We start from the raw sequence: 23,876 nt of genomic DNA on the forward strand, positions 1-23,876 counted from the left end.
GCAGATTCTTGCTTGTCATCGTCTTCTTCTGCCATTGACTGATCCAAGCATGACGTCTTTCTCTGACTCCGTATATAATGTAGCAAAAATAAGCACATTTTTGTTTGGTCATCTTAGCTTCCAGTTACAGTACATCTCTGGGTTGACTTGGTCTAAGACGTCTCTGTTGGTGATCCTCCCTATCCATAGAATCCATACCTTTTATTTTCTCCTCCCTCAGTTATGTGCATTCTCTTCAGCTATTTCACTCCATAGCTTCCTACTTGACTATGCCCCAGACATCACTGTGCACCTCATGATGTCACAACTTTACGACGTGTACAACTCAAGTGGCGGCACAGATTGCAGTAATCTCAGAGGCTCAGTGGAGCTAAAAACAATGTCCTGAAGTGAAAAGGCCGAAGAGAACACACACAACAGGGAAAAAGGAAAACAAGCGGAATGGATGACCAAATGTTGGGCTTCAGGGATGGTGGGACAAGTGAGCAGTGAGGTATTATATTGTGATTTTTGAATTCTACATCCTACATGTATGCTCTGGGGGGTAAGGGGAGAACCCAAACTATAAAAAGGAAAGGAACATTCAATTTTCTGTGAAAAACTTCATTGCAAATAGACTTCCCTGTAAAATCCGCGTGATTTGGTACATTCGAGTCTTGGCAAATTTGATTACATAGGACACATTCAAACAAGGAGATGTTTGTATGCATTGTGGTTCTAGAGTTCAGGCCCATCAAAAAATATAGTCCTAGAAGAAATTGTCATGCACAAGACAATCAGTTAAAGTCTATACTTTTCTCTTCCTTGTGTAGAAGCTTCAATGATCAGATAAAACTGGTTCACCAACCTTTCGAAAAACTACAACTCATCGTACCCTGACAGCCTGTGACTTCTAGTGCAAAAAGAAAGATGTAGTTTTGTCAAATCAGAAGAGTCACAGGTTGGGGTACACGACTCACATCAAGTCCCAGTATTTGATGGATCCGCGGTTCTACTTCCACCCCTCTAAGAAGAAAATGCCCAGAACTGTACACTTTGCTAAAGATTTAAAAACTCAACAGAACATTTTGCATAAAGTAACACCATTGCTGACCATACTGTACATGTCCAACACAACTTCAGCTTGAGAGTTCTTAAAATTTATTGTATGGGATTATGGATTGAAAAGCTGACAAGTAATGCCAGTAGAACATTACAAATTATGGTCATGGTAGAGCTGAGCAGCTAGGATTAAGGAGGTAAACTTCTTGTTCCCTTCTATCTTCTCCAGTTGTAGTGACCTCAACATGAAGGTGGCAATAAACCTCTGAAAATGTGATGTAGAATCCATAATGTAACACAGAATGTGCAAGCTAAAGCCTCGAATTGAAGCTTCAAGGAACGGGTCAAGGAGTCTATTTCTCTAAGTATTACAAGATTCTGCGAAAAGTAAAATAAACATTATATACTGTAAAATTTGTAGCGAAGTAAAAAAATAAGAATCCAATGAGTTTTCTTCTGCTCTTTTCTTTAATTAAGAAAATTTCCTCTGGCGTAAAAGAGAAACAATTGTGCCAAATTTAATTCAGAGACTTCGTACGGGCCAAGTTACACACCAATGAAAATTGAAAGTTGTAATTAAAGTTTATACAGTTTGTGGTAGCTCGGCAATGATTGGTGTCTTAAGACGCTGCCTCGTAAGGCCGTAGTCAATTGATAACTGTAGCCAAGATCTGCTGCTTGTTGCTCTTCCAATGAACACATTGTGACAATGCTCCTATTGTGCGCTATGTAAAGACCAGTGAACTGCGCTAATGGAACATGATATTAAAAAATAATACATTGCACCTTTTTATAATACACATATCTCATGTACAAATGACCGTAATGTGCCCTGACTCTGGTAAAAATACTGCGTGTGATTATGATGTCAACACTTAGTAGACGTGAAAGATGATTACATCATTTTGGGAAAATGTGACATTGGTGCTGTGACCTTTTAGTTTAATTTCTATTAAAAGTGGACTTAGATGGGGCCCATGGCGTACATCCAGTGGAGGCAGACTATGGGGCCAATGAGATAGGAGGCCCAGTGCCAAATCATCAGCAGACTCAGCTAGACAAATAAGCAGAAAAAAATCTGAATATTTCCCACCAAGTCTTCTGAAAATTCTGGCCAACCTCTTCTATGAAGGCACCTATACAGCCAACACACCATGACTCCTCCAACATGGGACTCAATTTGGCAATTTGGACTTTTGCTATGGTGCCCTATGATTTCTATGTAAGTTCCCAGTACTGCACCTCCACTTTTTCTCACTGTCTTGTTCATAAGAATGAACAGCCGTAATTTCTTCATAACTATTTACCAGACTGAAAGAAGAGTCCTTAAACCTCCCATGGTAACCCCAAATGTCTCTTTTATAAACTGCCTATCAAGACCTATTTCCTGCTGACTACTGCAATAAAGTCGACAATCAAACCTAGCCATTGAAAGAAAGCAATCGTTAAGACAAGTGGATGGTCTTCTCACTTCTCTTGAAGATGTTATCTGGTTATTAGAAATGAGAAAATTTGGTAAATTTTGAATTTGGCAAATTTGCTCAAAATTGGACAGGATGTTTATTTTGCATCAATTAAATATTAATTATTACTCAAATATTACATGTACTACACCTTGTAATATAAGAATAATACACAAGTTAGCGAACAGAGCTCCGAGATTATATTGATTCTCCCACTGGCGGACACAGACAAAAGAGGCCCCCATGTGCGCGAACAATATATGGGCCCTTCGCAGCCCAATACCTCATTATAACGCACAATTCCATCCCCTGGATTCTCCCAATTCCGTGTATATTTCTATGACATATATGCCAGTTACGAGGAGCGTGCTGACGTGGTGGAGATTTTCAGAATTATCCATTACATCTATAGCGCCGCCGCTTTTCAAAGTCTTAGGATTCTCTGTCTTGCTGACCAAGCGTTCTCCAGAGATTTCAGCCTGTGGGGCATAAGTGTTAACTGCTTGATTTATCGGTCAGCAAAACACTTGGCAGTGAACTTCTGGATACATATTAATCAATGTGTAATGAATCTTGTATAACTCATGTCAACAGATGCTGAACGACTCGCAGGGAACACGACCGGGCATCTAAATATGGGACAATTTAATGATGTAAAGTACTGGGGGTATGTAGGCCGAATACAAAGTACAATACAAAGTCCATGTACACATCCATGTGCTGTAGCTGCCAAAATGTCTTATGTTGAAGAATTTAGATTTCTCCTAACTGGAAGTAAGGGGCCGAGGCTGACCCCTGAAAAACAGACCATAACATTATCCCTCCTCTAACAACCTGTACGGCGGGCACAATGTTGTCAGGTGGGTAATGTTGACCTGACATTCACCAAACCCAGTCATACACCAGATAAAGAGGTGTGATCCGTCACTTCACAGAACACATCTCCTCTAGAGTCCAGTGATGGCGGCTTTACACCACTCTATCCTACGCTCAGCATTGTGCTTGGTGATGTATGGCTGCATGCAGCTGATCGGCCATGGAGCTCCCGGAGGGGGCATAGTATTTGTGCTGATGTTTTACCAGATGAAGTCTGGGACTCTGCAGTTATGGAGTTAGCAGAGCATTGGTAATTTTTCTGACTTCTGCTCCTCAGCACCCGGCGACCCCACTCTGTAACCTTATGGGGTCTCCACTTTGTGGCTGAGTTGCTGCGGTTCCTTCCACTTCTCAATAATATCACTCAAAGGTGATGGGGGAAAGTTTAGGAGGAAGAAATGTCATGAATGGACTGGTTACCCGGGTGGCTCCTATTACACGACCGCGCTGGTATCAGTGAGCCCTGCACCACCGGCCGTACTGTCACATGTTATAAAGGCAGATGGTATGGCGGGGGGCTGGACATTATACACTGGGGAGTGATGGGGTCAGATGTTATACATTGAGCAATGTAGCAAAATGTTATACACTGGTGTTGATATGGCCGGATGTTATACACCGGGGCAATGGGGATGGATATTATACACTGCAGGGATGATGGATCCAGTTGTTATACATTGGAGCAATAGGGCTGGAGGTTATACATCGGGGTAATGAGGTTAGATGTCATGCACTGCTAGCAAAGGGGCTGGATGTTATACACTGGGGGTGATAGGGCCAGATGTAATAAAACACAGGGTGGTGGGGCCAGATGTTATACACTCGGGGTGATGGGGCCAGATGTTATATACCAGGGGGCGATGGGGCTACATGTTATACACATGGGGTGATGGGGCCTGATGTTATATACCAGGGGGCGATGGGGCTAGATGTTATACACCGGGAGCAACGGTGCCGAATTTTATACACCACGTCAATGGAGCTGGATGTTATACACGGGGGGCAATGGGGTCAGATTTTTTACACCGGGGGTAAATAAGTTGTTGACAGCTTTCTAAGTGATGCCACTAATTGCCTCTTCAGAGAGGAAGACGACTTGAACTCTAACGTCACTATCACAATCCATGTTTGGATCTGTGGCAGATTATGTTTTCCTCTGATTAAAACCTTTTTTCCTTTCTGGTCATCGGGGGTTAATGCAGTTCCACCCCCCCCCCTGGTGGCCGCTGGTGTTATTGCATTGCATTGCTGCTGGGTCAGCTGATGTTGGTGGTGACCACTCCCACCATCCTTCATAAGGTCACCTGATGCATCAGCTGACTGTTGGTTACACAGGTCCTTCTGGAGATCAACCAAGCAGGTGGAAGGAGTTTTCTGAGTGCTGCGGTTCTTCTGCTGAAATATTCATACCTGGTGCATTACTCTGCTGTACTGTGCATTGCAGCAGAGGAAGCTAAGTGTTGCTTGCTTATACCTTGTTTTGTCTACACTTTCCCTTTGTGTGTTATTAGTGCAGCGGTGGGACCAGTGCTCTCACTAGCCAATCCCCTAACCAGGGATAGGTTCAGGGCGAGCGAGAGCTAAGGTATCCTGCTCGGCGACAGGTTGAAAGAACCTGTATAGGGACATCAGGAAGATTAGGGCACATCCCTAGGAGAGTGCAGGAGGTGTCCATTTCCCCATTCCCAAATCGCAGGGCCCACCATTGTTATTATGTCCCCGGTGTTCACTTGTGAGTTCCGCCGTTTTTGTGACCAACCACCCGTTGGGTCATGTCACGCTTGGACAGTCACTACGTAACAGTCACTTAGCAATCCTAAAAGTCAATATTGACCCTTTAGTGAGTTTTACCCCATGAGTTAGGATAAGATTACACAGGACTGTGCTGCTGTGACAGATGTGGCATTGCTATATTGCACTGGGGCAGTATCGACTGAACTATATCTACATAATGGTAGAAACAAAGGCACTTACAATTATTTGTAGGGAACAGAAGCATTTAGTAATATCATTTTATCCTAACGATAAATCCCCCGGGGTGCATTAGTGGACCCCTAAACCTCGCATTAAACTCTTGCATGTAACATGGATTCTTGCTGAGCTGTTACTATGAATATATGTATTATAATATAATATCACACACTCAGGCGAGTCTCCAAAGTGTTCTCGTTCCCTGAAAAAAGCAAAATCCTTACACCTCCTCAGCAGTAATGAAAGCCAAATTTCCCTCTTTTCCCTCTACAGAAAGGGAAAATCACAGCCTGCCAAAATAATAAAAACTCTGCATGTGATCCGGCAATATGGCTTTTTCCATTGCGCTGCCAGGACTTGGAAGATCTCCGCTTCTCGGGCGCTGCACGTACAGGGATCGCTAAACCTGAATCTCAAATAAATGTATTTTTGTGCACTTGAGAAGATTTTAAACTTTATTCTAACATCTGCACAAAATGGAAGCAAAGTAATAACACGTGCCAAGTCATCTATCAATACAGTAGGAAGAACTGACGCTAAAAGGGTAAAGGGTGATAGCAAAAGAAAAAGATAGATAGATAGATAATAGATAGATGATAGATAGATAGATAGATATATAGATAGATAGATAGATAGACAGATGATAGAGATAGATAGATAATAGATAGATAGATGATAGATAGATAACTGATAGATGATAGATAGATAGAGATAGATAGATAGATAGATAGATAACTGATAGATAGATGATAGATAAATAGATAGATAATAGATAGATAACTGATAGATAATAGATAGATAGATAGATAGATAGATAGATAGATAGATAGATAGATGATAGATAGATGATAGATAGATAGATAGATAGATAGATAGATAGATAATAGATAGACAGATAATAGAGATAGATAATGGATAAATAGATAGAAAATAGATAGATAGATAATAGATAGATGATAGATATATACATAGATAGATACATAGATACATAGATAGATAGAAAGATAGATAATAGAGAGATAGATAGATAGATGTGGCGTCAGTGAGTTAAGTCAAAACATTACTCACATACTGTAGAATAGGTGAATAAACTTTAGATTTTTTAGTTACCGTATTTATCCATTCAGGAATGCTATTCTTTGGGACAGGGGAATTTATCGAGATTTGTCCTGTACACCAGTCTTGAACCTATCGTTTGCAGGGGTAAGGTGCACCAATTTTTTTTTCATCTTTCAATAAATTTGGGAATCCATAGGCTGCTGTGAGTCAGAAGAAGAAACTAATGCCAGCCGTGAAATGGAGCAGATATCACCTATGATGTACACCCTTATTTTGGCGAACAGTATAGTAAATGTGTCACAAAGAGATATATCATTTCTTCTTACAAAGCCCCAACCACTTTTCGAAAAAGGGCAAAATGTCTTAAAATGTTGTAGAAAATAACACTTGCAATACTTTTTGCAACTTTTTGATGCCAGTTTTCGGGCATAAAGGAGAAGTTAACTTCCCTCCATGATATCTACTTGGTTCTCTGAATACTTATCTAGTGAGGATGAGAATAAATATGGTCCAACTACAAGTCTGTCCATCAGGCTGAGCTCTGTTTCATGTGTTCCTATAGTGCTCCCTCGATGCGGAGCTATTTTCCTTCTGTGCTTACCGTCAGCGTTTTGCACCCATGGTCTCCGGTTTCTGCTCCCGCCATGTGCTACATTTTATGCCAGCTCTAAGATACTAATGATCTGTTAGATGTGAAGTTTGTGTGCTGGAACAACACTGGGGTCTTTCTCGTCATGTTCTTCCATCTCTTTCAGACCCAGTAAAGTAGACTAATAAACAGGAATCTTACTACTGCAATAAAAAAAATCCCAAAACGTTTTTGGCTTTTGTCAACTTCATTTGGCAAAAGGGAACATTCCTCAGAAATCTCCGGCCTTCTCTATCTGCGGGTTTTCTGAGACTTTCGCTGGCAGATTCCTTGAGTGCATCACATAGCCCAGCTGCTGCTAATTTAGCCCGGGGCAGATACGCTGAGAAGGAAAATCGCAGTTCCGGAAGCACCTGTGACCAATATTTCTGACTTGTCCAAGAAACTTGTCTACTCACTGCAATAACTAATCTGAATATCTCATAGGCAGAATACGGATGCAGGAGCGGATATTTCATTGGGGCATCCAATTATATGCTTTTGATTGAAAGGTAAGGGAAGAGCACACATGCTTAATAGGATTGTCCAAAATCAGAAAAAAATGGCTGATGTCTTCTGAAAACAGCACCCCACCTGTCCACAGGTTAAGCATTACATTGCTATTTAACATGCATGTCTACAAAGAGGGTCTCTAGTTCGGGGGGATACAACAACGAGAATGATTTCTTGTCATGCCAAGATGGTTTACATTTGATTGCCATAGCTCCTATGCAGTGGCGTAACTTGAAGCCCATGGGCCCCAGTGCGAAAGATCAAACAGGGCCCCCAATTATAGCAAGTCGTTAATAGATTTGGTCTTTTCATGCAAGCCAAAGGGAATTTTTGGGCCCTTAAGGTCCAGCTGCGACTGCAGCCCCTGTATCTATTGAAGTTACACCCCTGGTCCTATCAATGAGACATCCCTCGATCAGTCAATGGCAGTCAACTAGAGAGGATGAGAATCAATTCACAGCCTGCAACCTGCCTCTTACCTGATGGCATCTTTGTCTCCTCTTTTGATTAACCAGCCTGGCATGAGTTTATTGTTGCCAGCATGGAACACATGTGACGCCGCGCCAGGCTAGATAATAAAAAGAAGAGCCGATAACACTGGTAGGTAGGAGGCGGTTCACACAAATCCTGTCCGACATCCACCAGATTAGTGATGTGGCCGCATGATCAGGTCCTAGAATTTGATTCTCCATCTCTACAGTCACCACCTTCAGACTGCTTTATTCTTGGCCAGAAATGCCTTAAACCTATAGTATCAACCACTGAGGACTCTCAATGCTAAATATTTTTCTATCTACTGGCTAATACGGTACCAAGATATATATCTTTCCTATATTAAAACCTATAGTATAATTTGAGATGTACTATCTGCCATACATTTTAACTTGTGGAATTTTTTTTTTTAGAATCAAGCAAATTGATTTGATATGAATTGTCTAAAATGTACACATTGTTTAAAATACCCACTGATCTTTTACAGATTGCAGAAGATTGCATTAGCCATGGAAGGCTCACATGACCTCAAGCTTCATGCCTGTATGGCCATCCCCGTAATGCCTTGCCACTATCTTACCACATGCTATACTGCAGCCAATCAAAAGACACTATCATAGCCTGAATAAAAGCTGAAATAGGAAACACAGCGGCCAATTTTTGGTGAAATTGGATTGTGAGAGGCTGTCAGAGCTACTGTAGAAAGAGAAAGCCATAAAACACTGAAGAAACTGTACAGATAGTGTGTGACAGCACAGAAGTGAAGAACGGTTACAATCCATGAAACCCATAGCCATATATGTGAAGATCACTTTGATATTTTTAAGGCTGTGTTTGTGTTAAAGATCTTCAAAAGTGTTCAATACAGACCTCGGAGACCTCAGAGTGTTACAGACATCTTTTCAGGACAATTGGAGGTGGTATAGTACTTGTGAATCACGTTGAATTAATTTTCTGTAAATTGAACTTTTATACTTTAGCAGTTGGAGTAAATCATGAACACTAGCTCACAGGTTGCGCAAATTACAGTTTGTGAACAGATACTCCAAAGATCTGCCAATTTATTAGGAGGCATGCACCTCTTAATATGTTTTGAGTGTCTTACTTCAATGGAGTAGTATTTCAGAATTTCCCAACCAATCCCAGAGTGGCTTTCACTATGCATTCTTCTGTTCAAAAATTAAAGCTGTGCTGTGATTGGTTGCCAAACTGGTGTGCTGTCTAGAGTGGCCTTGTTCCGATTTTCAGGACCCTCTCTAACGGCCATGTTGGTAAACTGTGGCTGACAGAAGGCATCCCTATGACCCACCTCATATTAGACGACATTCTCGGCTCTTCTTTTGATTTGCCAGCCTGATGCAGCATCATAATAGCAGCGTGCCATCACACCAGACCGGCTAATCAGAAAAAGAGCCACATATGCCGTCAGGTAGAAAGCGATTCATAGGGTTCCAATCCAGCGGCTAGAGTTTACCAACCATCTTCACCATCTCTAGTGCTGATGGAAGGAAATATGACTGAAAAATGAGACTACACAGGGTCTGTTTATAGTCTGTTACCATGGAGACACGTTAGACTGCATATAAGCTGTAGATACAAATAGTGGAATATTTTTCATATAGATTATTTGCAAAGTTGCTTCATTTTTTTAAATTTTGGATGCATTGGAACACTAAATAAAAATGGTGGCGACAGTGGGCAAAGCCTTTAAGAAAATAAGAATGGTAAATTACTGGCAAGAACAGGAATAGGGCATAAGTCCACGTGTAAACTTGTCTCAAGGAGCATCTGCATAAGTCATACCATATGTCAGTGTAAAGGGTAATAGATATGTGCATGGTGTGGTGGAGAATCGCTCTAGGCTTGCTCGAAATTGCTTAGTATCTCCGTGAGTGACACTGACAGTGATGATTGTAGGTCCTTTGCCTGGAAGGAAATCCTAACTCTCTAACACTGCTATTGTTGTTTCTATGGATGGAGGTCCCTATTTCAACTCATAAAACAGGATTTATTGGGGTGAAAGAAAGTGTATCATAATCTTTAGAAGCCCCAGAAGGCTTGTGAAATGCGACCACAAAGTACATAAACCGAAAACACTGAACGCCGATTTCCAACATTACAAAAGGAAATCTCCCCATAGACCTAAATGTCTTGTTGTTGTTGAGGCTCTCTCTCTATTATTAATGTGTAAACGCTTCATTGATGCAAAAATCTGGATGTGATTTCATTGTCATAGCATCGGGTCAAGGTAAACAGATCGGGGACACCATTGAGCTATATATTTCTTTGAAGAAAAGGTGCGTACATTCTGAATTTATAGTCAATATTCCCTTGCACGGCACGTTCTGTGACATCTTTCATTTTATTTTCAGCTATCTATGGTCACCAGGCTCTTGGGGATTGTCCTCCTGTGGTATACAGATGACCTTGACCGAGTCTCTTTCTGGAGACGCATATTTTCTCATCACCTTGCCCATGTATAAGTCATGCCTCTCTATCCTCCTTTCATACCCAATTTTTCACACTCTCAATGTGTGACTGGATGTTGAGATACATCTTTTATGGGAGCATTATGCCCAAAAAACCTTCCGGAAATGTTGGTTCCTGGTTGGATTCAAGAGGTTTTGCAGCGCTTGGTACATTTGTCATCTCTCCCGAGAGGTTCCCTCATGGCCTGGAAACCTCTATTATGATGAGGGAGAATTGGCAAATAAGCTCCAAACCCTGAAAGTCAATCAAATCTAAATTTTTATGTAAAGTGACTCAACATTTTTATGCAAGCTTTTTAGAATTTTGGGTATTGCAGCTGGGCACTATAATGGCTGCCCATAGTGGTTGAAGTACTTTACCTATTGGCTATTGAATAAATTCCAAAATTTTGGGCAGCATTTGGCTGTGTGTAAGCGGCACTTGCATACAAGAATGGATGCAAAAAATCAGAGTGCCACAAGTGGTAAGTATAAGTTATGGCTGGTTGTTTTCCAATTCTTATCCCATTTGCCAAGAATTTTTAATCCCTGAAAAAAATATTTCACAGTGGAAATCAATAAAGATATTTATAGTTCTATTTTTGCTTTCTATTTTTGGAAGGAATGTTCTTTACTAGTGTTGAGCGATACCGTCCGATACTTGAAAGTATCGGTATCGGAAAGTATCGGCCGATACCGTCACAGTATCGGAATCCAATCCGATACCGATACCCGATACCAATACAAGTCAATGGGACTCATGTATCGGACGGTATCCCTGATGGTTCCCAGGGTCTGAAGGAGAGGAAACTCTCCTTCAGGCCCTGGGAACCATATAAATGTGTAAAAGAAAGAATTAAAATAAAAAATATCGCTATACTCACCTGTCCGACGCAGCCGGGACTTCAGCGAGGGAACCGGCAGCGTTGTTTGTTTAAAAATCGCGCTATTACTTGGTTACGTGAATTCCCGGCTTGTGATTGGTCAGGTCGGCCATGTTGCCGGGACGCGGACCAATCACAGCAAGCCGTGACGAAATTACGTCACGGCTTGCTGTGATTGGTCCGCGTCCCGGCAATATGGCCGCCCTGACCAATCACAAGCCGGGACGTCACGGGAGGCTGGACACGCGCTCATTTTAAAATGGGCGCGTGTCCAGCCTCCCGTGACGTCACGGCTTGTGATTGGTTGCGCCGCGATCAACCAATCACAAGCCGGGAGGCTGGACGCGCTCATTTTGAAATGGGCGCGTGTCCAGCCTCCCGTGACGTCACGGCTTGTGATTGGTTGCGCCGCGATCAACCAATCACAAGCCGGGAGGCTGGACGCGCTCATTTTGAAATGGGCGCGTGTCCAGCCTCCCGTGACGTCACGGCTTGTGATTGGTTGCGCCGCGATCAACCAATCACAAGCCGGGAGGCTGGACGCGCTCATTTTGAAATGGGCGCGTGTCCAGCCTCCCGGCTTGTGATTGGTTGACCGCGACGCAACCAATCACAAGCCGTGACGTCACGGGAGGCTGGACACGCGCCCTTTTTAAAATGAGCGCGTTTCCAGCCTCCCGTGACGTCACGGCTTGTGATTGGTTAATGGCGGCCATGTTGCCGGGACGCGGACCAATCACAGCAAGCCGTGACGTATTTTCGTCACGGCTTGCTGTGATTGGTCCGCGGCCCGGCAACATGGCCGCCCTGACCAATCACAAGCCGGGACTTCGCGTAACCATGTAAAAGCGGGAATTTTAAACAAACAACGCTGCCGGTTCCTGCGCTGAGGTCCCGGCTGCGTCGGACAGGTGAGTATAGCGATATTTTTTATTTTAATTCTCTATTTTACACATTTTAACATTAATGTTGTTCCGATACCCGATACCCGATACCACAAGAGTATCGGAATCCCGGTATCGGAATTCCGATACAGCAAGTATCGGCCGATACCCGATACTTGCAGCATCGGAATGCTCAACACTATTCTTTACATTGTCACTTATGCTCCGGCTCATTTTTTTGGTTTTGCTGCAGTTTCTTGTACTTTGCGCAAACAGGGGCATGGCCCCACTTTCTGAGCTAGGCATTGCATCTTACCTTCCCATTGGCAGGTGTCTGAACAGTCGGGCTTGGGTCCTGCTCTGTCCTTATCTACATTGAGGTCATTTGACACTAGGTAAGGTTTTAATACTTGAGGCAGGATAGGACCGTCACAATTGGGTACAGTTTGTCACAGTGGGATGGCTTTTAGGTTTTTTCAATTAAAATAGTGTTTACTAAGTCCCCTATGTTATATACATGCACTAGTACTATTTACTCACAGCAAGGTATATGCTCATTTTGTTTGTTTTTTCTATTATATTAGATAACTAGCTGAAGAGCCCGGCGTTGCCTGGGCATAGTAAATATCTGTGGTTAGTTATAGCACCTCACTTCTCTTATTTTCCCATCACGCCTCTCATTTTCCCCATCACATCTTTCATTTTCCCCCTCACATCTCTCATTTTCTCCCTCACACCTCTCATTTTCCCCCTCACTCCTCTTATTTTCCCCCTCACTCCTCTCATTCCCCCCTAACACTTGTCATTTCGACCTCACATCTGTCATTTTCCGATCACTCCACTATTTTCCCTCACTCCTCTCATTTTGCACTCACACCTTTTCATTTTCACCTCACACCTCTCATTTTCACCTCAGTATATACATGTTTGTCATCTCCCTTATATATAGTATACACCTGTATGTCATCTCCTATATATAGTATATACCTGTATGTAATCTCCTCCTGTATATAGTATATACCTGTATGTCATCTCCTCCTGTACATACTATATACCTGTAGGTAATCTGCTCCTGTATATAGTATATACCTGTGTGTCATCTCCTCCTGTATATAGTATATACCTGTATGTCATCTCCTCCTGTATGTAGTATGTACCTGTATGTCATCTCCTCCTCTATATAGTATATACCTGTGTGTCATCTCTCCTGTATATAGTATATATCTGTGTGTCATCTCCTCCTGTATATAGTATATACCTGTGTGTCATCTCCCCTGTAAATAGTATATACCTGTGTGTCATCTCCTCCTGTATATAGTATATATCTGTATGTCCTCTCCTCCTGTATTAGCCCTCGTTCACACGTTATTTGGTCAGTATTTTTACATCAGTATTTGTAAGCTAAATTGGCAGCCTGATAACTCCCCAGCCAACAGTAAGCCCACCCCCTGGCAGTATATATTAGCTCACACATACACATAATAGACTGGTCATGTGACTGACAGCTGCCGGATTCCTATAAGGTACATTTGTTGCTCTTGTAGTTTGTATGCTTATTAATCAGATTTTTATTTTTGAAGGATAATACCAGACTTGTGTGTGTTTTAGGGCGAGTTTCGTGTGTCAAGTTGTGTGTGTTGAGTTGCGTGTGGCGACATGCATGTAGCGACTTTTGTGAGATGAGTTTTGTGTGGCAACATGCGTGTAGCAACTTTTTGTGTGTCGAGTTGCATGTGACAGGTTAGTGTAGCAAGTTGTGTGCAGCAAGTTTTGCGCATGGCGAGTTTTGCGCGTGGCGAGTTTTATGTGTGGTGCCTTTTGAGTATGTGCAAGTTTTGTGTGAGGCAACTTTTGCATGTGTTGCAACTTTTGTGCATGTGGCAATTTTTCCGCGTGTGCAAGTTTTGCGTGTGGCGAGTTTTCCATGAGGTGAGTTTTGCACGTGTGGCGAGTTTTGCGCGTGGCGAGTTTTGAGCGGCGACTTTTGTGTTTCGACTTTTATGTGGCGAGGTTGGTGTATGTGTGGTGAAATGTGCGCTGAGGGTGGTATATGTGTTCGAGCACGTGGTAGTGTGTGGCGCATTTTGTGTGTGTGTTCATATCCCCGTGGTGGTGTGGTGATTATCCCATGTCGGGGCCCCACCTTAGCAACTGTACAGTATATACTCTTTGGCGCCATCGCTCTCATTCTTTAAGTCCCCCTTGTTCACATCTGGCAGCTGTTAATTTGCCTCCAACACTTTTCCTTTCACTTTTTCCCCATTATGTAGATAGGGGGTAAATTGTTTGGTGAATTGGAAAGCGCGGGGTTAAAATTTCACCTCACAACATAGCCTATGACGCTCTCGGGGTCCAGACGTGTGACTGTGCAAAATTTTGTGGCTGTAGCTGCGACGGTTCAGATGCCAATCCCGGACATACACACATACACACATACACACATTCAGCTTTATATATTAGATTAGATAGCAGTGATTCAATATGAATCTAAATATCTACAAGGGAGCATGTGTCATGGTTAGGCTAAGTTAGGGCAAAAAGTATACAAAATAACTATATTACGGAAGGAAAAAACAAACTTCAATGTCATACTACCCTGCTGAGCTTCATATAGAAGAGTGCATTCTACCCATTTAACGGTCCATATCAAGAATATAACACCCAGATTCTCAATGCTCTACTGAACTGGCCTTACATCAAAGCAGTCTGCAAAACGTAGACTGTTATATCCAGGTACAAACCATCCATTTGATGACTAAATCCAACCCATTAAAGTGCACTGGACCATAATTTCAGATATCAATGACAACTATGTCAAAGGTTTTGTATGAATCCCCTAGATTACATGAGATGCCATGCAAAAAGTACTGATTCTGCTCAGCTCCTTTTAATATGTACCCTGGGACTATTAACAGTTAATCAATGGGGGAACTGGGAGTCAGAACAACACTCGTCAGATATTGATGACCTATCCTGAAGATAAGGATCAATATTTTATGCCCGAACCACCACTTCAAAGCAATTACGGGAGAGAGAAGGCTCCATCTTGTTGAATTTCCAATGGCCGATCCATTTGTTCTTCCAGAGATAAGCCAGGCCCGACAGACGACTGTCACAGGTCAAGCACTGAAGACCGAGTGCGGACTCCAATCCGGAAGTGGACATCCACTGCAGTGATCGGGAAGCACAAGTGAGCCAGGCCGTTGCTTGCTACGCTGGCATACAGTACAGGGTTCAATCTTGAGTGGTGCAGCAGACATGATGGGGATCGGTCAGGGTGAGGAAGGTCCAGGAAGCTTTAAGCTTTAATTGACTTTGTTAGAAAGACTTACAGCTAACAGGAAAACCCGGTCCAGGTCCGTTCCGCCTGTGTAAAATGGCTATTAAATGATAGCGAATAAGTAAACAAGCAGCTTATCGGCAATCATATTGCCCCATATGGACCCTTAAAACTGATTTACAGGGTAGCCAACTATAGTTTGTATTGGAGTGAATTTTCTGCCTTCTAGTGGAGAGTTTATTTATATATAGAAATAAAAATCATATAGAAATTAAAAAAAATCATAAAACATTTTGCAGTCACAGACATTCCCAAGAATATTGTAATGATATTGCCAGTGCCCCTGCATGGTTTCCCTTACCCCTCCAAGCAGGAACGCAGGCATACTCACTGCTCCAACCCCACAGTGTGGTTACCTTCTGCTGGCATGACTCCTGTTTGTGCATGCCGCACCTCCTGGCAGGACACCTAGGCATCGTGTATTAAAAACTCCCCCCATTAGGGAGTCACCAAAGCAACAATATTCATTAGTGTGTAGTCACTCCTGCTAAGGAGTTGTGAGGTCCCCTGGTCCTGGTGTGGCCAGCGTCATGAACCCAAATCCCTAGTCTCTGTGTGGCCAGAGTCCTGAACCCAAATTATTCCAAATCCCTGGTCCCTTTGTGGCCAGTGTCCTGAGCCCAAATCCCTGGTCTATGTGCAGACAGAGTACTGAACCTGCTTCCCTGCTCGATGTGACACCAGTGCCTGAACCTGCTCCTCTGGACTTCGTGCGGCCAGCACATGAAACCTTGTCCCCTAGTCGCTTCTATTTGGCTTGCTATAAAAAGTCAAGTCTGAACGTAGCCCGAATCTGTGTCAGTAGCCGTTCAGTAGAAGAGCCAGAATTTACTAGTCTGAACGGAGCCCTAGACCTTAATCAGTGTCAACGATTCTGACCCCTGGGGCAGCTGCAGTACCGGGTTCTGCCTAGGAGTGGTACCTGGTGGCCACCTGCAGTTCAGCCAGTCTCCACCAACAGGAGCTCCATTGAACACCTGGTAGTCACTTAGGGTCTTTTTCAAAAGTCACTTTAATCATAAGCATAGGGTGCATTGCTCAGCACGCCCTCTAGTACTGGAGAATGTGCTGCGCAGTACACCCTATGTTCGTGATTAAAGCGACATTTCAAAAAGACCCAGGACGAGTGGAAACGTAAATAAGATTTGTCGCTCTATATTCTTCTTGCCAGTACTTTGGTGAAATATTGCACTGTAAATAAATGAATAAAGGAATCATTTTAAAAAATTCTCAATCCGAGTGCGGCTGATTTTTTACTATTTGACTTAGGGCGTAACAGATATAATTTTTACTGAACTATCCATTTTTTTCTTTTTAAAACAAGTCGACATGTCCACTAATATGACATTCATGCGGTCTGGTGTGCAAACTCTGAAACCTTTATTTTTGTAATAGAATGGTGTTGTGGTCACACTGCCTATAATTATGGTCAAATTATTTCATGTTAAGTCTCTGATGTCTACACGGTTACTTTTAGGAACATTATCCATGTGATGTAGAAGAAACCTGGCACGTCTATAGGAGTGCGGATTCTAGACGTTAAAAGTTCTAATCCCGACTTTATTGTTCTTGGTCGGAAAACATCTGAACGGTGGAGATTTTATTCATTAGAGATCGTCAATAAATACTAAGGAACCAGACGATCAGACAGACTCAAGATCTTGTAGTTAAAATGAATAAAAATATGATTCCCCTTTGATTTTTCTAATTGGATTTTTTCCACCAAGGAAGCCACATTCCTATCCTTTTCCTCGACTTTTGCTTTCGACCCCATGTCTCCAAGACAGAGAGAACTTTCTTGAACAATCATGCTAGGATCACTAGTGTACAATGCTAACTTGTTAAATTCAAGGCTGAGATCCACTTCCAAAATCAATAGCTCGCTTTTAAATAGTTGGAATCAAACACCGGGGTATGCGCTATCAGAGAGGATTGTTTCAGGTTCAAGAAGTCAATCGAAACGCTGGCCAGACTTTGCGAGACCACTTTCACAACAACTCTGCTTTTGCCACTATTGGTTATTTTTTTTAAAAGAGGTATAAAAGTACAGAATTTGGAAAATAACGTGTTGTTTGAAAGTGTTTTTTTAATATTTCAAATTACATTTTTCAATAGAATATAACCCTCTTCATAAAAAGATTCCCAACATCAAAAAATAAATAAAACAAATGAGAAGATATCCAAGATCCAAAATAATATAGCAGAGTAAGAGTTTATTAGGAAAGTTTTATTGTTCCTGTGTTTAACCATATTTCATCCAAATAAAGCAACACCCCAAAAACCGAAATGACAAAAGTTTGGCTGACTACACCCTGTGTGGTCTATATATATCTATACCTATACCTAGTCTATATATACCTATACCTATACCTTTATACCTACCAGGCATAACAGGAAGTAAAAAATAAGCACCGAAGACAAAGTTTCCTTAAAGAGGTTATCCTGGATTTTTTTTTACTATGTGCTTAAAAGTAACAGGCAGGTAACAGAGGCAACTACCAACCTGTTGTACCCGGTGCCCAACACTGACCCATCATGCCTGCAATTCAGCTGCTCCATTTCAACAGAGCAACTCTTCCGAGCAGCTCTGTGGATGGGACATGACTGCTGGCATCATGCTGATTGACAATCGGCCCCCCGCAGTTAAGCAGTGGGGAGTTGGCTTTCAATCAGCATGATGTGGGCAGTCACTCCCCATCAGCAGAACAGAGCGGACGAGAAGGCGCTACTTTCTTGAGGTCATGTCAACCAGAGCTGCTGAATCTCTGGTAGGAGCGGTCTTTGACCACTATGTGCCAGTAGCGATCGACATACACACATAAAATTGGCAGTTATTTAGCAGCCACGATCATGCAGTGTAAACTCAGCGCTAGCATTGATTTATATCAGGGGAGTGGAAAGAATAATTGTTGGTCGAATGAGCATATGGTCACCAGAAATGAAATCCAGATCATGACATTGGCACTGTCATTTAATTATTCAGTAAAATTACACAACAATATTGCCCCAAAATTGTTCCCATGTCGCTTCTACCAAATTATTGTCATTTATTTCTTTTTGAAGACATGCTCCACTTCAATTCTCCAGACCAAGTGTTTTTTTTTTAATACCGCAGTGGTTTTGAAATTGAACTAAAGTACACATTTCAAAGAGATATTACGAGACTATTGTGCCAGTGGTGGGACTCTCATCCAAAATGTTGTCTGTACTTCAATTTTGTTTTATGACTTGGAAATGAAGGCAGAAGACTTATGTGGCAAGGCCACCAGCAATTTGACGAAAGAGTATCTATTCCCTAAAATGTGCGGTATAATTATGTGAAACTCATTAACTTTCTTCTTTGTATATTTACAGTTGTATCATCATTCATTTTGTATCTACTTCAAAACAAAACTGAGTGGATGTCTTGTTCCTGCCCAACCACGTCTGTCTGGTGGTAACCGAGTCGCACGGTAGTTGATGAAGTAGAAAACTGAACAATGAGAAAACTTAATCAAACTTTTTCACACTTTTAATATACATTTAAAGAGTAACTGTCAGCTGATTTATGCATCCGGAACAAGACTGATAAGTTTCTCCCTAGACATTGCACATAGGAAGAGTCCTGTCTCTAGATGTTCAGGTGGGGAGAAGCTGCCTCTTGAATTATTCACCCTAGTCGCCATGTTCCATGCCATGCTGTAGTTGAAAGTATGGTGAGGGATTAAGTGACAATTCCAAGAGCAAGGCCGTCACAGGCTTCTCCTCACCCATTCTGCTAGACTGACAAGTTTCTCCCTATGCATGCACATAGAGAGTCCTTTCTCTCGATATGTAGGTGGGAAGAAGTTGTCTCTTGGATTAATCACCTTAGTCACCTCATCCTCTGCCATACTTTTTACAATATTGTTATCTAAAACTCAAAATAAAAAAAAACTGCTGAAAGTAGAAAATGAATAGAACCAAACAGAAATAATTCATGATACTATACATACATATGGGACATGCTTTGTACAAAAAGAAAAAAAAAAAGAGCATGAACCGCACATCCCAAAATCATATGTTGATCTAAAGCCGCTAGGCAAAAATTTAAATACTGAATATGAGGTTTTCAGTTTAACATTCTGATCAGACTGTATGAAGCCCACTGCCCCTTCACGGCAAACCTCGTAGTGGGTCCTAACGCCCTAACGGAGCGGAGCCGTGCGGCGACCACCGCCGCAGCGGCCATGCACCAGCAGGGCGGACGGCCTGTTGCCCCACAGCACCCCTGCTGCGAGACTGAGCCCCCATGACTCCAGACCGCGCCGCCCCACCAGCACAAAGCCACAGCAACAATGGCCGCCACACAGCACCAGCACCAAAATGAAAAGGAGCATTTAAACTCACCTTCCTCCAGCTCTTCAGTGAGAGCCAAAATGGGCTAGACCCCTTACTTTGCAGTCTCCTGCTAATTAAAATCACCTGAGCCAAATGGGAGGAGTGCTGGTCCAAGAAAGAGACAAGAACATGCTTTGTACAAAAAGAAAAAAAAAGAGCATGAACCGCACATCCCAAAATCATATGTTGATCTAAAGCCGCTAGGCAAAAATTTAAATACTGAATTTGAGATTTTCAGTTTAACATTCTGATCAGACTGTATGAAGCCCACTGCCCCTTCACGGCAAACCTCGTAGTGGGTCCTAACGCCCTAACGGAGCGGAGCCGTTGTGCTGGTGGGGCGGCGCGGTCTGGAGTCTTGGGGACTCAGTCTCGCAGCATGGGTGCTGTGGGGCAACAGGCCGTCCGCCCTGCTGGTGCATGGCCGCTGCGGCGGTGGTCGCCGCACGGCTCCGCTCCGTTAGGGCGTTAGGACCCACTACGAGGTTTGCCGTGAAGGGGCAGTGGGCTTCATACAGTCTGATCAGAATGTTAAACTGAAAACCTCATGTTCAGTATTTAAATTTTTGCCTAGCGGCTTTAGATCAACGTATGATTTTGGGATGTGCGGTTCATGCTCTTTTTTTTTTTTTTCTTTTTGCACATAGCATATACATATGGGACAAATATTAAGTAAAAGGCAGACAATCGCAGCAACAGGGGCACTTGAGACAGTCTGTCATAACGTAGACATTGGAAAGGAAGTTTTGATTCTTTTGACAGCTATTATTTGGTTAAGACTTTTCCATCTCCAAAATGCTACAATTAGAGGTGCAGAATGCTTCTGATTGGTGAGTTTGGCTCTTTTATAGGGCTTTTCCAGCTAGTTAGCCACTGGATTATATTACGATGATATTTTAATCCTGGGTGGAGATGTTTCACATAAAAAGCAACCACTATAAAATCCACAATTTCACAATTTCATCAATAAAAGAAATAATAAGCAGAGATGTGGGAAACTGAACAATAAAGTTTTGGGGTCCGTGCATGGACCCCGAACAAGGACTTCTCCAGGAAGTCCGTGTTACTGTTTGGGCTCAGCAGCTTGAGCAAAGCTTGTTGAAAGGCTGGAAATGAACAAGCTTTAGCTGTGTGTGCACTTCCAGCACCATCACAGCCATATCAAGTATTGTGTAAAAAAGAAAATAAATAATAATAAAAAAGACGTCCCCTCTATTTTTCATAATAAGTGCAGGTAAAGGTGACAGCTGTGGGCTGCATCCCTCAGCTGTCAGCTTTATCTTTGCTGGTTATCAAAAATAGAGTGGCCCCTTTACCATTTTTTAAAATTATTTAAATAAATAATTTTAAAAAACGTTGTGGTGTCCCTCTCAGTTTTGATAACCAGCCAAGCTAAAGCAGACAGCTGGTAGCAGGTATTCTCAGGCTGGGAAAGGCCCATGGATATTTGCCTCCCCAGTCTGAAAAAATGACAGCATAAGAACCACTGGATGTTCGGGAACCCCATTCATTTGATTGGGGTCCGGCTTTGGGATCAAGTTCGGGTACCGTTCTAGTACACAAACCAAACTTTTTATAAAGTTCTGCTGATCCGGATGGACCCGAATATCAATGGGTCAGCCCATCCCTAATAATAAGTTACAAAATCCATAATGATCTTACTGTATAAAGCTTTGTCCTGCAGGCGTGTGTTCGACCTCATACCCTCCTTCTTTCAGGACATCAATGACAGTATTATTTCCCAAGAAGTGACCTAGAAACAAAACACAAATGACATTAAGATTCGATATATGGAAATCAATAAGATTAGTTAACATACGTAATTTTCCAAATTTTAACAGTCCAATTTTTTTATCCACATCAATCAAGGCAGGAAGATGGATGACAATACTGATAGAGGACAATCACACCAGCAAGATCAATGGACCGGACTGTGCTGATTAAATATGGCGCGGGAGACTTATGAAAGGTATTTTTCAGGATTTGCAGAAGAAGTTAGTTAGTGACCTGTTGTACAAAAGTTGTTAAAGGTGGGTTTTTTTATCTATAGTTTGCAAATCTTGTGACAAGTTCCCTTTAAAATCGATAGTTAATAATTATTAATAATTTGGAATTGTTGAGCGACTTTCTCATTGCTTGAGGCACGGAGTGCGTTGTTATTATTGTCTTCCATGTAATAAAACATAAAAGGCAAAAAACTATTATTCTAATTTATAGTGACAGATGGTGAAAACTCAGGGAATGACGGGGTCAATGTGTCTCCTGCCTTGGGAATGTGCTGCAAATGTGAGAGGAACAGCTGTGGCGCACACATAGACACATAGACACACACTAGCACACACACACATACGCATGCATACCCTGGGGTTGTAAGAGTTTCACTAATGTGCAGTCATATACTAGCCCCATAAAAACAACTGGTAACCCTTTCAAAACCAGGTGTCCAACCAGCCTCACTCATGAAACATCAACCACTGCATCCTTAATTAATGATTATTTCATCTTTCCGTGTGACCTAATCGGCAGTAGGGTTTCCCAAGGTCTTAAATCACAGAGAGACCTCTAAGTCTGCACTTTAATTGTCCTGCCTAGGAGCATTTACCATGCAAAACCCTATGGCTAATGCTGCTGAGCCTCTTATTTATCATATCCTCTAATTATTGTTCTTGTCTGTAGACACCATCCTAATCCTCCAACGTGTATGTTACTACATAGTGAAGTGCAGCAGTGATAGATCATCTCAACACCAACTCGCAGATCTAAAGGTGTCCATGATAAAAAGGTTATCTAGTTTCTAAGTAAAAAGTAATTTATTGCAGCAAATTCAATAAAGCACATCGTCAACCGGATGCTGATTCGGCACAGACACTCCGGTGATCCGCTAGGCCATTAGTTACAATTACCAGAGCACATGATCACTGCACAATGGTCACATGCCATAACCTACTGGTATCATCCCAGAGCCTTGAGTCATGACGCCAGTAGTATAAAGCGTGACCACTGCGGTTACCACTTGGCTGCAATGGTCACATACTTTACACTTCTTTAAATATTAACAAATACCAACAGGGCCAAATTAAATAGATGAAGGATAGCAAGAGTGAACCCTGTCTTTTTTTTACAGAATTTGCTGGGGTTTTTTCTTTTTTTCTTTAGAAATTGGGCAAAATAACTTCTCTGATTTTAAAGTTATACCCTATCCATGGGAAAAAGGTATACCTTCCCAATCACTGAAAGACTGGATAGCATGGTACTAACACTGATTCCAAAATTCAGGGCACTCAAGAGTCCCGTGTTAATAGAGCGGTGGTCATTCATGCGTACAGCAGCTCCAATCATTCTTAATGGGACCTTCGGAGATTCTTGAGTTCTGTGCTTGCCTGGTATTTGACACTCCCAGAAGAATGAATGGAGTGGAAGTACGCATCAATCAATCATCAACAGGTCTCCAGGGTTCTCCATGTTCTTGGAATTGGTGAAGATCCCAGCGGTCAGACCACCCGCTATCAGGAAGTTATACCCTATCCCATGGGTAGGGAAGAACTTTCAAACTTGATAATGTATCCTGCAAACCAGATCCATCTTCTGTTAGAGACTAACCTAAATTGTTAGCTCCTACATATGTGTTTGAGGGTCATTTTATGCTAATACTTCAATATAGATGGGCTTTTCTTAGGTTTCAATGAAAGAAGACCACTGGATTGTTGGGTTAGAAACAATTGAGGGCCATTTCCTTTTGGAGAGGGCTTGCTATGTGATACTTCTTTCCCACTTATGGGTCTTCTCTCCTGTATTTTAGCTGAGACTTTTGGCTAAGCTAAGCTGAAATAGGAGGACATTTTTAAGCAGCTAACTTCTCGATATAGCACAACTGTTTTGTTTATTTCTTGCTACGTTT

At 42.2% G+C, this 23,876-nt stretch overlaps 1 protein-coding gene across 1 annotated transcript in view; it reads right to left on the reverse strand.

Annotated features, from left to right (window-relative positions):
- The window catches only part of TRABD2B (TraB domain containing 2B), a 286,777-nt gene that overhangs the window by 43,066 nt on the left and 219,835 nt on the right, over positions 1-23,876 (reverse strand). Inside the window, exon 5 of the mRNA XM_077278078.1 lies at positions 21,641-21,731. Within this exon, the coding sequence (XP_077134193.1) occupies positions 21,641-21,731 (91 nt within the window). The remainder of the gene's footprint in view (positions 1-21,640; positions 21,732-23,876) is intronic.

The sequence above is a fragment of the Ranitomeya variabilis genome, chromosome 8 (assembly GCF_051348905.1).
Source record: "Ranitomeya variabilis isolate aRanVar5 chromosome 8, aRanVar5.hap1, whole genome shotgun sequence".
Classification (NCBI taxonomy): domain Eukaryota; kingdom Metazoa; phylum Chordata; class Amphibia; order Anura; family Dendrobatidae; genus Ranitomeya; species Ranitomeya variabilis.